Here is a 16,412-nt window from a genome sequence, read left to right on the forward strand (position 1 = left end):
AATGTTTGCTCTGTGTTTACCAAGGAAAGCTGGCTGAAACAATATATTTCCTTGCCATCGTGAGGCCCCTACGACTGACTCTCTTTTGTCTGAGACATGTTGACTCAATTCCAAGCTGAACTGTACTCCTTATTTGTCTAATTTCCCTCATTAGCCACAGTGTACACACAAAGTGCGAGCTCGGGAAATTGGTTTGGGTTGTGTGGGTTTACTGGAGTTGTTGTGGTGTCACCGGAGTGTGTGGACACTGAAATGGCTGCCTAGTTGCATTAAATCCCATTTCCTTTTGTGTTGGGAGTAACTGTGGTGTTTTCTGGTGCTTTAATAAGATGAAATAAACTTAGTCCTTATTTGCCTGAGAGCATCTCTTTTAGCCATCTTGGTTCCAGTTCATTTCTCCAACCTGTTTTATTTTAGAGAGAGAGAGAGAGAGATACAGCATGAACAACCCTTTGTACTTAAAGGCACTTGAATGAGCAGGGAATGAGAAGAAAGGTCTTAGCACCGGAGAGGCACAGTTTGGTCTTTTTCAGCCTTAAAGTAATTCTCCCTTCTTTAGAGAATAAAACCATTGTGACATTTAAGTATTGTAGATGGCTTTGTAACAGCCCATCTCACCAGTGCTGCAAAGCATTGTCCAAACACTCTCAACAGGCTCTTCAATAGCCCGAAGCTAAACACTTGTCAGTGTTTTTTCCACACTGTTCTTACCCCCTCATGAAAATGCAGTGTCTTTGTATTCATCAACACTGCTTAGGTTCAAGTACCCCTCAAGGCTGCGAGCAAAGGAAATTACATGTTAACGTTGAGGTTTGAAGGTTAGATTGCCCCAAGCGCGATTGGAAAAATCAACTGAATGCACGAGAGACAAACATGCAATTTGACACATATGTACAGTCGAGTGGATAAAGTATTCTGTTACTGTAGGTTAATGGCAAAAAGAGAAGTAACAGAAGTAAGATTGTCATGGATTTTATAAAACTTGTAGTAAAAGCTTATTGCGGTGGTTCCATCACAACAGCAACCACAAGCAGAGTGAACCGTGTCATCGCATTCAATAAGCTCAATATGCCCTGTTATTTGTTTTCTAACCATCTAACCACCCTCACCTCCACCCTCTCCACCTTTCGTGCCTCCGTAATAACCAACACAGTATTTCCAAGAACAAACATCAAATCATTTGGGCTTTAGAAAAATATGTGTGTGGAGAACCGACACACACACACACACACACACACACACACACACACACACGAACGTATGTTTTTGTGGAGGATGTAGTAAAATTGTTTTCAAGCAAGATTTTATTTTGGTTGGTAGATATGTAAAGACACATTTTAACAGAAAAAAGTCGTGCTTGGGGTGCATCTCATGCAAACTATGTTATGTAAAAGGTAATACATTTGTTCTTTATTAAGCCAGACAGCAGTCTTCCAATAACCTTAACCAGGTTCTATGAGTGTCTAAACTCAACCTTTAAAAATATTACGCTATCGTCATAAAAACTAAATGTGTTACTGCCAGATTTGATCATTTGGCAGAAACAAATCTGTTTGTCTTTCTCGGAACATTTATTAATATTTCAGTCTAAACGTATTTGCAACTTGCCATTTATGTTAATTGTCAACATGCAATATCCTCTCTGCGTTAATAGAAAACATTGTGATCACACTCCTTACAAAAATATATTTGCCTTTGCAGTTTAGTATAGAAACATGCGTTTTAAAAGATGCTTATATCCTGTTAATGAGGCGTGCACCGCTTCAAACTTATGTTCCTATTAAAAAATCTAGACACAGCTCCCATGGTGTTTAAATACAGCACAAACTAAACTGTAAAGGGAACAGTTTTATTGACTTCGGCAGAACATTATTAAACTCAACAGACTCGTGAGTCCATTTGGCACCTCAGTTCACACGACACTTCGGCTAAGAAGAACGTGAGGGACTCGACTGGCAACCCCAGGGCTTGTTTTTCACCTTTTTTCAGTCTGTTTTTATGTCTGTTATTGTCCGCAAGCATCTGTGAATTCTTATTCCCCCCTGTTAAGGCCCATATTTGCTGCCTGCGTAACAGCCGCCAATGCAACAAATGCATTGTTATGTAATGGCCTCGGCCTGCTATGTCCGCCTGCCAAACTGCAGAGTAAGAGACGGGGTCTAGCGACAAAGGCAAAGGTTAAAGATAAAAAGTAAAATGAAAGAAAGGGAGGCAGGTAGTGAGAAAGAGAAGGAGGAGGAGCATGTGACATGCCTTCGGCTAAATGTTGTGGTTCCAGACATGACACAGTAAATCTCCTTAGCCGCTTTCTTTGCTCTCCCATGTTTGGGTTCGGTGTCTCGTCCCATTACCGGCTGGCCTTGATTTGTTTTCCATAGAAGGGCTCTCAGCTAAGTGCGGAGAGTCATTGGTGTATTGGTATATATTGGTATATCCCATCCCTCGCCTCACTCCTCAGTCATGACAGCTCCCCCCAAAATGTGAAATATCAGCTGTCACCCCTGTCCAGTGTTTCTCCAGGGACCCTGTACGACGAGGGAGGAAAGGTGAACACAGGAAACAACGACATTTCAGTTGATTACCCAGAGTCCTCAGAGAGCTGGCTGATTAGGTGCTATTTTAAATTGCATCTTTGCTCTATGAGCTGTGTGCATCCCATTCTTAGCATTTAGCACTTGGCTATTCGGTTCCAGCAAAGCAGCGTGGGGCACATTTTAGCTCTCGTGAGATCAGAGGGGACTTGGACCACCTTCATTCTTCAAAGACACAGGCTTGTTTTTGTTATGTTTTTTTTTTTTTTTCCCCTCTGCTTTATTGATGCCAGCTCATGAAAGCTGAGTGAATAGATAATGGATCTTCTGTGTGGGCAGAGATGGATATCTACTCATCCAGCAATGAATCCCACCCAGCAGCTTTCATGTGTCAACAACAGTCAAGGCTTCACAAGATCCTGCGTGGACTGACCTGTGCCTGTTCGTTCATCGTCCTTGCGTGTGAAAACATGCTCAGCCCTCACGCACACAATATTTAATGCATGCACCTCACACATCCACTACAGACTATGTCGGTCTTTCATCTCCCCACTTCATCCGCCTCCGCCTTTGATGTGGGATACCCTGGAGTCTGAGGAATACAGTCCTGAGGAATGAAACAGAGTGGATGTGTGCTTCTGCTCCTAGGAAGAGGCTTCTCATTGATCCCCCCCTTGCGACTCTTGCTTTCTCTCTGTTGCCCAAAATCACTCAGTCCATCACATCCCTCACTCTCCACTATCTATCTTTGCTTGCATCAGACATCCATTATTACCAGGCTTTCTCTTTAATCGAGATGATAATTTTTCCCTTAGCTGTACGTATCATTCTTTGTTCGTTCCACCACTTCTACACCTCTAGTACCACAATAACAAGTTACATGAGCCCTACAGCACACTCAACTCATTTCATTAAAGAACCATTTAGAATGTTGCTCCAACCTCCGGTCAAGTGTACGGCAGGGGTCTATTTCATGTTAGGCTGCTAAAGTTGCTTAAGTGGAAGTTGATGTTGGCTTGGACAACTGGTTGTGAAAGGTGTTGGCTCACTCACTCTATTTCTGACGAGTGGTACTTCCGAGAGGCCATTACATCCGTGTAACAAGCTGGGAGGTGAAGTCAGTGGAGACTAATGTTATGCAGCACCCCAGTGTGAGCAGAGTAGCGAGGCTCAGGTAGTTTAGAAGTGGTTGGGCAAGTTTTCCATTTATTGGAGTGTTAAGTTTCCATTAATATTAAGTGATAACCAACCTGGAATCAAGTGGTACTTTTGTAGTGTGGAAAACGATTAGTCGTCATTTATTCAATACATTTTTTTAAGCAAAAATAACAAACGTGCTGGCTCCAGCATATCCAGCCTGAGAATTTATTGCATTATTTTGTCTTAAATTTACAAAACAAGCCAGCTGATTAGCATTTTACACATGCAGATATGCTGCGTGTGCTAACCTTTAGGCGTTAGTACACCAAGACGTATACGAGTAAACCAAATAAGTTGTGGAAACAGACTATGTGGTCTCAGCTTTAATATTTTTGCCATTTCAAAGAAAAGGGATAGAAAGTTTGGCACTCTCCTGTATATAAAACTCCCCCACTCATCCCTCTTGGGGCGGTCTTTTTCCATCCTTAAAGCTGGGATCCTCTACTAAAACCCTGGGAGACTGAGGGTCTTGTACATTATCTTTGCTTTTCCTAGTGACTGCAAACCTCTGGAAAGTGATCTTAGATGTTGCTCCTGTAGTCTGCTGAAGCCCCTCCATTTGGGGGTCCCACAATACCACAGGGACCACTTGTGCCTTTACCTTCAGCATCCCTTGGTATTTCTCAAGCTTCTCGTTTTCTTTCTTCCTGATGTTGCTGTCACATTGCTACATCTATTACGACAACCTTCTTCTTCTCCTATTTCTCCACCAGTTCAGTCTCTGGTAGTTGACCAATACCAGTTTGTCAGTCTGCATACTGAAATTCTAACAGGACCATAGCTTGGTCATTCCTAACCACCTTTAAAGGTGTGTCCCATTTTGACGTTGAGACTTTCAGCCTGTACTTGGCACAGCCACTTGGTAATGGCGTTTCATGTTTGCCCTGCCTACTACGTTCTTCCATCCTGCTGTTATGTGCTGCATTGTCTCAGGTAGCATCTTTGCACTGCCTGCACCTGGAGTCCTCCCTAGTAGTAGACCCCGGCCAATACTTATGTAGTACTGTCAGGATTAGTCACTCTGTGCTGTCGTCCAGTCCAGCTTTATCCAGCCACTGGTAGAACTTTTGATATCAGCCACTTCTTCTATCTGACGATGGTACATAGTGTGTAAATATATAAACACGCACACAGACACATATTATGGCAAAGAGATTTTCTTTTCTTTCTAATTTCAAACCCCAATTTGTATCTATTTCATTTCTGTCCAATAAGTGGCTTATGATCTTGGCTCGTGTAAAAATGTTTCTGCTTGTGTAATTTTACAATTTGAGCCACCATTTCATAAGGTCACCACTTCAGGGGTGGAGTGGCTTTAGCTCGTGTTTGTTTATGTGCTGTGAAGGCCACTCCGGCGTAATTAGAATGATGTTAATGCTAATGGGGCCCATGGCTATTAAACATTATCAAGAAGTGCACACACTTGCCTGCATTATTGTACCAACCTAAACACACACAGAAGCACACACCTGTATTCCCTTAGATCTTGCAGCAACAAAACAGTCTGACCTTTTCCAAACATCACAGCTTCATGATTCTGCATGGGGAATAAGGACGTTAGTCTGTGCAGGTCTGTTATTATTTGTTAATGCAGCACCATGTCAGTGTTTGACGGAGCCCATGTGCAGAGTATTTATGTCTATTCATACCTCTCTGTTCCCTCTTCTTCTTTTTCTCCACGTAGTAGCCCCATTTCTTTCGTCTTTTTCTCTTTTCTGTCACACATCACCTTCTGTTTACCTTCCGTTTGAGCATATTTCATCCTAAACACCAAGCAGTGTCTTGCTAACACGGTATTCTGTGTGTTTTCTGTGTCTGTTTTCACCGTATTTTGCAGGTTTAGCATTTGTGGGAATGATGGTGGGTTGGTGGTGGGGTCAGTGTGGAGACGCACACCCTCCAAACACTATGAATAATTAAACAACAAAGTCCCAGGGCAGAGCCTCGAGCTGAAATGTTCACACTTCTGTCTGCCGCTGCCGTTTGATTGGCATGTTATTAGAAGAGTTTATGTGAAAAGATGCTGCTGTTGTGGCCGCTCCCTGTGTGTTTGTGTGTTCATGCGTGTGTTTCGGAGTTGATGTGTGCAGATGGAGTTTGTTACTGCAAGTAACAAGTATTGAGATGTCAGAGTGACATGCATGAGCAACGCATCAGGACTGATATGAACAAAATCAAAGCAAAACATCAGAAACATCTAGCCAAATTAAACTGTGTACACTGTGGTGTGTTACCATGGTTTTTCTGATCAAGAGAACAATTATTGAAGAGAGCTGTGTATGTAGTTTGTTTCTAAGAAGACTGCCCCTTGTTCTGTCACTGTTTTTCAAAGTAGCCAGTTTACCATCTTACTGCAGTGTTTGATGCATAGATGAGTTTCTATTCCACTTCCGACATGTTTTCTGATTAGACTAGATGCTTTAAGACGTACTGCTGCCCTCAAAGGTCCACAATCAATACTGTATGTTCAGATTTTGGATGAAACTCAACTGGAAACGTAACTGGAGCCTGCTCAACATTCCCAGATAGCAAAGAATCTTTTTCCTGAGAAACTCAAGTACACATTCGCATTTTGACTGCTACAATTTTAGAGACAAGATTCCAAATGAGCAACTGAACTAAATCCAAAACTTTAGTTTACCGCCATCGAAAACACTGAACGCATCTTCTATGTACTGTGAAGAATATGATCTATTCAGTTTTCTTTGCCTTTCTTTGCTTTTTTGTTCAGTCATTCAACATCGAAGTCAGACAGTAATACAGTAATTTACATTTGTGATTCAGTATTATTGTCTTGGTGTGAGCAACATTTATTTCTTAAAGATCTGATGGAAATCAAAAATAGCTAAACCAACTGCTTTCAACAGATTGTTGAGGTCTATCTACTGAGGCTTTAACAATAGTTTCTCGAGTAAATTGGTCAAAAAGAGCTGCAATTAAAAAAAAAAAAAATTCAAAAGACTCGTTTTACAGATTAGTGGCCAACTACTTTATTGCATCACTAGTTGCTGCATAGGTCTGCAAAAACAGCTTAACATGTAAATCAAAAGCCATTGCCTAACTTAGTTAGCATCTGCCTTTGATGAAATAAGAAATTGCAGCTTTCCATCTTTGTAACTCTATTGGGTGGTTCTGTTTCAACTTCACCAGACTATTGAGCAGACTATCAGACAGAGAATGGTATTTTGGGCTGATCAATAAGCTCTTTAGATGATACATATGCAGGGTAGCTCTACTGTCCTGCCTAACAACCTTTCTAGAGATGAATATTTTCTTACCAAAGTGTAGAAGAGTGTAAAATCACGACCCTCTACCAGCCTTTTTCATGTTCTCCTTACTGCCTAATACTCCATCTCTTTTCTGCTATTCCCACTGGAGCCATCCATTTAAAGATATCTGAAAAAAGACAAGGGTAGCGTCTTAAGAAATGCTTGCTGTGAAACGATATTTGTACAAAGATAACTCTCTGATAGTAGCATTCCCTCCAGGGACATAACAAGCATTTTAAAATGTTTCAAACAAACCCTGCAAGCACATCATTGGTGTCAAAAGAAAATAGGAGAAACATTTGAATCCTCCTGAAATGTAAAAGGTACAGTGGCATATCAAGTCCCTACTGGCAGAACTAGGGAGTGGAATAATCATCAGGCATATGAAGATGACAGAAGTGATTCGTTTGAGATGTGTGCTGTTGATTTAGCTCACCCCTAACACATCAATTTAAAGAAATCTTCCAATATATCTTGTAATCTTTAATTAAGTAACATTAAATCTTTCAATTATCATCGCCAAAGTCATGGAAAACACCAGCATTTCATTTCTTTTCTGCCCCCCTGCTTCGATCTTTTGAGCTAGACTGAACAAAATGTGATTTTTAAGAAGTACTTTTAAGTAGGTAACAAGCTAAAATCAGTCCCTTTTTGTCAGCAGCCTATAATTTAAAACTGAAAGAGGGGGCTCAGCTATTGTTCGCCTGTTATGACTATCATCATAGAAACAAATAAGCACCAATCAGCTTCAAAGAATTCATCACTCCCCCCTCTTAGCCTCCCCAATAATGCGTTGTCGACTGTTCAAGACTCTGCAAGAGTTCTGACACAGGTGTTAGAATATGGAAGCAGCTACAATGTTCAGTTTGAGGTTCGGTTTGCCCTGTAGCCTTTGTGCAATGTGTAGATTGCAGGTTCACTTACAAAAATGTTTTATGGAAACAGTATAGCTGTAGGTGCAGCACATTCTCTGGTAGATCTTTACTGAAATTTAGTGAAGGTATGTAGAGAGCAAAGTTTAGAAGCGTGGCCAAATGTACAGACTGTAAATACAAGACTCCGTTTATTATCCAAATCACTGGGCACATATGTGGCACAGGTAAAACAGATTGACCGCGGTGATCCAGCTTTAATGCACAGCAGTGATGCGTCTTGATTAATCAATGATTTTGGACAAATACAATTGGACACATGCCCCAGTTGGAAGACAGTGAAGGACCATGTCTTTGCGGGTGCTGTTAGGACAGATGGATGGTCTGACCCAGTGCCAGGGATGCTATAAGCTCACCATAAGTGACTTTTTTAAAATTATCATAAGAATAAGAGTCTCGATTACATTTGCATAATTCTCCCGCACCTTACACTGAACCTGCTCTTGTCTAACGTTACTTTCTAATTTGACCCCCAATATTAAGGTGTCTGTTTGATCTTATCAGCATTACATGAAAGTAAATGTTTGCTCCCTAGTCACAGCGGTGCTTGTTCATGGCTACTGGGCTACAGATCTACCTGGCTAGTTGGGAGCCCCATGTTTTTTACCTATATGAAGTTGTTAAGCCATTAGCAGCTAGAGGGTCATCAAGAGGTCATTAAGATTGCATGTGGATTGTTGTCCCACCTGCGCAGGCACCTATAGACTGTGTTATATGGGGCTGTCCCAGATGAAAGAATTTTAAAAGTGATAATATCTTTGGTTGTGGCTTAAACATTGGTGGTCTTACATAGGACTGTGAGAAAGATTCAAAGAAGGCCTTTGTAACAGAAAAACTAAAAAATTAAATACAATTTCTGACTGTGGCACTAATTTTTTAGGGCTACAATAACATATGTCTACTCATCTGCTAACCAACCAATCAGTGATTGTGATTGTTTTTCCTACAATGGCACACTGCTGCAAAAGGCTGATTATTATCTTCATTGTCTTAACCTTATTCGTTACAGCTAACAAAGCACATGACACATGCTGATGCCTTATGTTGACTTGCGTTGCCGTTTACAATGACTTGTCAGACTTATAAGATGGCTGAAATCGCCTTTCAGGGATGCCAACACTGCATTGTAACTGAGAGTCATAAACCACAAGGTCTGTTAAGTCCTTCCCGTTTGTTAACTTCAAGCAATTCCAGTTGCTAATTTTGAGTTAACAATGAGACAGGTGACTAAGACCTTCGACAGACACCCCTTCACTGGTTTCTTCTCACATGTACTATTGTCGACAGGAGCGAATGGAGCTCATTCAGGTGTTATCACACAGCTTAAGAAGTTGACAAGACTGCATGATTATAACCTCTTTAATTGGTCTCACATCGGCCCATCTCTATAGATCCCACATGGCACTTTCCCTAAATAAAACTGTAGTTGCAGTGGTAGCTGCTTAATTGCTAGACCGAAAAGCATTAAAAAAAGTAATTCCCTAGTAACTTAGTAATTTCCTTAAGGTAAAACATGGACAAGATTGAACAATATCAGAACAGTTAGAGCTGTGTTAGTATGTCCTCAGTGACAGAAACTGCTTCTTTTAAATTTGTCCATATTTATGTCTTGTCCTTTTACTTAGTTTATAGACAATAGAGGCTTAAGGGTCACAACAGGGTAATCGAGATCTGATTAGCATCTGTATTCCGTGGCACGTTTGAAAATGCACCATCTTCCACAAATCCATCTGGACAGGAACAGATTGTGTTGTGTGTGGACTCTGTAAGTGTGTTGGACACTTCAAGATTGCAATCATCAAGTGTTGTCTCACCTCATGTAACAGGAAGGTCCCTCTTAGCCTTCAATCTACCAGCAACCATAGATAGAAGAGGAAATAATATCCAAGCACATCAGAGGGGGATGACTTGCTATTTCCTCTCCAGATGCAGCCAATCTATGAGATGCCATTTCTGTATTTTCCTGTATAGCGTCACAGAGAAAAAGCTATCAGAGCAAGGGCAGTAATGTTGACGAGGTTGTTAGACTATGAAAAAGGAGTTTTTGCATCTGAGCGTGTTTTTGTATTTGCCTGTTTAAGTGAGGAGAAGTAATGGAAAGACCCTAAAAACTCAACAAAGTGTGTGTGTGTGTGTGTGCAATCGTCGCCAAGTTTTTGTCTGGATGTGTGTATGTAACTCTGACACTTCAAAGATCAACAGCTGTCTTAAAAACTTTTGGCAAATCTCTCATCTCAACCCCTTTCTTTCTGTTTTTTTTTTTTTTGTTTCTCCCAGTCCCTGCATTCCTTTGTGTCTGTGAAATGTGTGTTGTGTCAAAAAAAAAAAAGGAGCAAAAAAAGGGTTTTAGTCTCCTCGTTTAAAAGGAATCAATAGCTCTGTCTCTAGCCTTAACTGCTTCAAAGATTCAGTCTCCACTGATGCAATAATACATGAAGGTTGGAGGAACCATCTGTGTGTTATTGAGTTATTGTTTGAGACCCTGTCTGAGAGTTTAAAATAAGAAGTGTGTATAAATTTATGCCAGTGTACAGCGCTGGTGTACCCCGAGGCTTATTGCCTCTCAAGAACTGACTTCATCACCAACCATCAGTCTTTTTTTCCATGTGGAATTTTCATTTTATCGCAAGCCTGTTTCGCAATTTTCACGGTGTCAGCTACCATGAGGCTCTTCCCCTGGTGTTTGACACAGCAGCATTGACCACAGGCCTTAATGAAAAACTGTGGCATCCACTTTCGCCAGTATGACCTGTTTATCCCAACACTGTAGATGGTTGTGGCCTAGAATCCACTATCTCAAATCGATGGCCCCTCCCAGAGAAAGCATCCCAATGATAACCTCAATCCTAAATACACTCGTTTCTCATCCTAGTATAGAGAAGAAGAGTGAGGGGAAAAGATAATGCTGTATAAAATATCAAAATCAATAGATTTTTCATTACAGCTATGATGCATGAGCCTCTTCTGATTATTTTTCCACCGGATCTGTAGACAAAGAAACAGTTTTTTTTTTTTTGTCCTTCAAACCTAATTACCAGCAAGTCCATGTGAATGGAAATAATAATCTAGCGGCGTCCTGCAATGTTTTGATTCATCTCTTTGCACGCTCTCCACCTCTAGCTCTGCAGGTAGGATTGATTGGCCAGATCAATGGCACCAGAGATAATTGGACAAAAGTAATAAATATTTAGCCTCTTTTTTTTGGGGGGGGGGGGGATGTGGCAGGAGTGAGGAAAAACACAAGTCTAACAGAGAATCTCCATTATTATTGTTGTTCTAGGAAAAGTGTGCAGGCAGATTGCCTGATTAGACCACGGTGGACTGAAGGTCAGAGGAATCCATACGCCGCCAGGTTTTTGTTTGCCAACAGCTCCCAAGGCAGAACTAATTTACTTTTAACTTACTGTTCACTGCTTTCAATAAAGGCAAAGAACTTGAAAGAATGCAGAGTCGGATTTCTCTGCATTTTTCACACACACAAATTGTGATACATGTATGGATGTACTCCTCTAAACACCTTCACATGCACATACTGTACTTTTGCAGTTCCTCATATCTTGAAACTAAATTGGCTGTTTGACAATTCCATTTGACCAAATGACAAAAACAGTATTTTCTGAATGTGCCATGTTGATCAAGTGTGGGTAAATGCTAAAAACCTACATTGACTGTTGTCAATGGGGTGAAAAACGCAGCAAACCGCACTGTGCCCAGATCGAAACGTTATACAGAATCAACCTATGAACCCTAATTTTATTCATTAACATATTTGTATATGTTACCTTATGCTTGTTGAAACACCAAGACCAGTTCATGTGCTGCACACTGAGGACATTAGAGGTTTACACAAAAAGACACATATGAAAACAATCAAAACAATAGTCAGTGACATCACTAACGACCTCCATGGAGCAGGGGTTTTAGTATCACAATCCATCATTTAAAAAAAAAAAAACCTCCTTCCTGTTTGTGTCTTCAAAGAACCACTGCACAAAGAGCATCTCAACATGTAGAGATGTCTTCTGATTGAAAGGAGATAATACTCTTGATGGTGAGATTGCATTCCAGACTTGTCTACTTGGGTTTGATAAACACCTTTTTCTTTCACCTTTGCAGTGCATCTCATCTCCCATTAGAGTATGTTGCCTTTCAGTATTCAGTAGATTTTGCCTTAGCCAGAGCAGCAGGTGTTTGCTGGGTGAAACAGTGACACATGGATGCTCCCTGTCAGACTACTCATTAGACACTCTACACCTCCTTTGTCTCCTCATTTAGAGACGAGAAGAGTGCACACACACACACACACACACACACAAACACAGATGTGTACAAGTGCACAAAGCAGCAGGTGGACAAATCACACCAGGCAAATTCAACACCAGCTCTCTGGATGGATGTAGGAATTAGAGTGAGACAGAGGGACATTGGGAATTAGAAAGTATTTCTACAAAGTAGTGCTACAGTTTAGAGGTTGTCGATCTCTTTTTTTCCTCAGTTTTGTCGCTTTGACATTAATGCCAATAAAGTGAGAGTGTGTATGATAAAGGCAGTGTTACTGCGACAGTGGCATCAGGCCTGCAGGAAACTCTCCTAGGAAGACAAAGCATATGTTAGATGCTTCGCATGAGAGCAATGTGAAAATGTAAATTAGTTCACTGTGAGTAGTAAGTCATGTCGAATTCTTGGTACATGCTAAATGAGAAGAGTTCATGTTAAAATGTGTGATGGATTTTGAATGGGTTCTTTTTTAAAAGCTATTCCAAAATGCATGACATCATTACTATCTCCCGGATCTAGAACTATCATAGATTATAACCAAAGACTGCACTGTTGCATTAATTAGCAAACATAGATGTATTATTTATTTTTATTTTTTTGGTGTGTGTGTGTGTGTGTGTGTGTGAGTGAGAGTGAGAGAGAGAGAGAGGGAGAAGAAGAGGGAGAGTAATGGAGAAATGTATTGTTCAGAATTTAGGGCAGTTATGTTTATTCAATGTGGTTTGTATGGTTCTCCAATGTCATGACCCCTCCAATAACCCCTCACTCTATAAAACCTTATTTGCAGAAAAAAAGTGAAATCTTGAATTCAGGCCAATATATTATTTTGCTCAAGGTATAATGTTTGAGTTCTTCTTGGCTCCTAATCCCACTTCTGTTCTAGCTAGAATATAATTAAAGCTGAAATCCATGATTTTGACTTATTGTTGTATCATTTAAGAGACTGTGAGTTTTTTTTTTTTTTTCAAGACATTATAAATTCATTATGTTAATTCAAAGTGCCACATGCAACCCCCCCCCCCCCCCCTTCCACCAAAACAATAAAAACAACATTATAATGTTATGGCTGATTGATATATATTTGAAATGAATAAAGTTATTTTATAGTTTATCTTGATAAGCTATTTGATCAGACAATTCTTTCCAATTTAATTGCCACATCTGTTTAAACAGACTAAGTAGTAATACTTCTGTAATTTTACTTGAAAATTGTGGAAAATTGTGTGTGTATTTGTGTTTGTATGTGTGTGTGTCCATTTGTGTGTGTGTTCCTGCAAAAACAACTTATTTTTTTAAAAGTTATTCCCCGTTGTCTCTAAAACTCTTTCGCTCTGAGTAAATGTGTAAACACAAATGTTTGCATGCACCTAACTTCAACTAGCATCAGCCAGTCTCTCTGTTCCCCAACACAAATGCACTCTCATACATCACAACATGGCTCCCGATCCATAGTTTGTCGTCCATTTTAAAAATCTTTTCTCCTTTTACTTCACAGCTGTCTCTCACCCAGCTTCTGCAAAGCCCTGGTGCTTCACTGTTAATAAACACAGGAAAGAAAAAAGGAAGATCCCAACTTTCTTCTTTTCTCCACCATCAACAATTCTTTCCCGTCCTCAGTTCTCCCTGCCTCCGTACCCTGTTGCCTTTCTTCATTCTTCATCTTCCCCCCCCTCCACACACACACACACTCACAAACACACCTCCTCCTCTGGCACACAACCTTATTATAGCGCTCCTTGCCATGCTGTGATAATTAGCCAACGCTAAAATAATACAGCCTCAAGAAAACAACAAGAGCTGAGCAGAGGGCTTAGCTCTGCTGGGGGGAAGGAGGAAAGGAGGAGAGCTGATGAGAACCACAGTGAGACAGAGAGAGAAAGCGAGAGAGACAGAGATAGAGACAAAGGAAGAGGAGAGTTGTCTGTGTCAGCTGATTTCAAAAGGCTATCACCGGATTGTTAGATAATGAAAGTGTCAGGTAGCTGAGTAACTCTGTGTGTGTGTGTGCACAGGAAGACCACATGCCTTCATTTTTTATCAGCCTGCCTTTTCACTGTATGACTAAAGGTGTGTGTGACCCAATGTTGGCCCCGCTGTCATCACAGCCTCTGCTTTCCAACCTCTCTGCCTAGAAAACACCAAAAGAGAGGATTGTAGGGTATGAAAAACCAAGGACGTGTAAAAATGTGTGTATGTGCTTTAATTGGAAAGTGTAGGCTGAGAATTAAAAAACCCATGCTGTGCACACTACATCCATGCATAATTCTAATTTTTTTGAACTTTTGTTGTTCAATTGTAAACGAGCTCCTCAAAGACACCATGCAGAGTTCTTGGAAATATAAATGTTACCTTATCTTTGTTTTTTGACTTTATTTCACAGATTTATCCAGGGTCACACGTGACCGGGGACAAAAACATGTAGGAAACCCAATCTTGAATGAATATTGTTCTGGAAAACAAAACGCCGTGTATTAATGCTGACTGTGTTCTCAAAATCCAGGGTAGATTCAGATTTAGTCAGAAATCAAAGTGCAGAAAAAAGATTCACCACAAAACAAAGGCATCAGTCACATTCAAATGTGCAAACACTTATCTTGATCTTAAGTTAGCTGTCAGTTTAGGGATGGGGGGGGGGGGGGCTACTTCTATTCGACTAGGCACTTTGGTTCCTTGTTTATCTATTATCATTTCAGAAATAAAAGAGATTTAATTGATTCACGTGTTGGAGGGACGTGTACAGTTCTTCAAAGGGGCACATGAGAGAAAAAAGACTAGAGATCAGTGGAGTAAATGATGAATTCATTCATCTTAATTATGATCAAAACATTCATTAACAATGAAAATTGTTCTGTGTGCAGCCCTCTATTGCTCTTTGTGTGCATGTCTCATATCTCACATAACACCCAGATGTATATGTGCATAATATTGGGTCTAAAATAGCGGTTTTATTAGTGAGTGTGCAGGATTAATGTATATGCATATGTGTACAGCTTCATAATGTATATGCAGACAATCTATATGGTTAATAGAAGTTCACTGTAGTTTAATTCCTCTATAATAATCACAGCCAGCAGCCGTCGTTCCCCGTTTACCACTGAGTCTCCTGGTGCCGAGCCAGGCCTTAACTCCTCTGTTGCAGTTCAAACATGGATTCACTCCGTGTACGAGGCGGGGAGGTTTTTTTTAAGGCTGGAACTCAAAATACTGTTGAAGCAAAGTTCCCTTGACAGGGAGATCTGAAGAATTTCTTTTGTTGAATTTGAGAGGTGGTGGTTATACTGACGGCGTAGCGAACACCAACTTTGTCAGTTCACCATAGTTTGAATGCACCACAACTGAGGGCAACTGAAAATGCAGTGGCTTGGTGAATTAGCATTTCAAGGCAGAGTGACAGCCAGCACTGGCACTAGTACTAGTTCCAGTGCTAAACATGGCTTCATGATAATAAGTTAGACTGGCAATAAGACATTGCTGCCACAGACTTTACCCTGAAACTAAGCAAAACTTTTTAGTCTTCCACACTGGATTTATAATGCTGCATTTTGTCAGAATTCAACTTAAAAGGACAAATATATTTAAGCTGAAGTTATAAGAGAGGATTCGTAACCAAGTGTTGTCTTTCCCTGTGTTTTGCAGCTGGGACAACTTACATCTTCGGGCGAGGCGGAGCCCTCATCACATATACCTGGCCACCCAATGACCGGCCGAGCACACGGGCAGACCGGCTGGCAGTGGGCTTCAGCACGCAGCTGAAGGAGGCTGTTCTGGTCAGGGTAGAGAGTGCCAAAGGACTGGGAGATTACCTGGAGCTGCACATAGTAAGTTACCACCTCGGGGATATTGAAATGATGGGGCAATGTCAAAGTATCATCAGAGATATTCCGTCAGGTGAGGAAAACCCAAAAAGAAAAGTGGGGAATGAGTCAAGGTGTAGTAAGCTGCTAAAAAAAAAAAAAAAAGGAAGAGAACTAGAGGCTTTTTATACTAGTGGAGAATGAAAACGAGGAGCAAGGGAAAGCCTGAAATAATAATGAAAGGAAGAATGATCAGCAGACATCAGAATGGAAGTGTGTCAAAGGCGGAGCAGGGTTGGCTGGGCACTAGCAATAAAACAGTGATATGATAAGAGGGATGCTGAGGGAAAGAGGAAACGGCAGAGAGGAAAGCAGAGACTGAGGGGCCATTCAAGCAGAATGAGTAAA

General features: G+C 40.8%; 1 protein-coding gene across 16 annotated transcripts in view; it reads left to right on the forward strand.

The window, feature by feature from the left end:
* The window catches only part of nrxn2b (neurexin 2b), a 628,821-nt gene that overhangs the window by 511,126 nt on the left and 101,283 nt on the right, over positions 1–16,412 (forward strand). For all 16 annotated transcript variants that reach the window (XM_067524264.1, XM_067524265.1, XM_067524260.1 and 13 more), the window contains one exon: positions 15,847–16,028. In XM_067524264.1, coding sequence (XP_067380365.1) covers positions 15,847–16,028 — 182 coding nt within the window. The remainder of the gene's footprint in view (positions 1–15,846; positions 16,029–16,412) is intronic.

Source organism: Channa argus, chromosome 12 (assembly GCF_033026475.1).
Source record: "Channa argus isolate prfri chromosome 12, Channa argus male v1.0, whole genome shotgun sequence".
Lineage (NCBI taxonomy): Eukaryota > Metazoa > Chordata > Actinopteri > Anabantiformes > Channidae > Channa > Channa argus.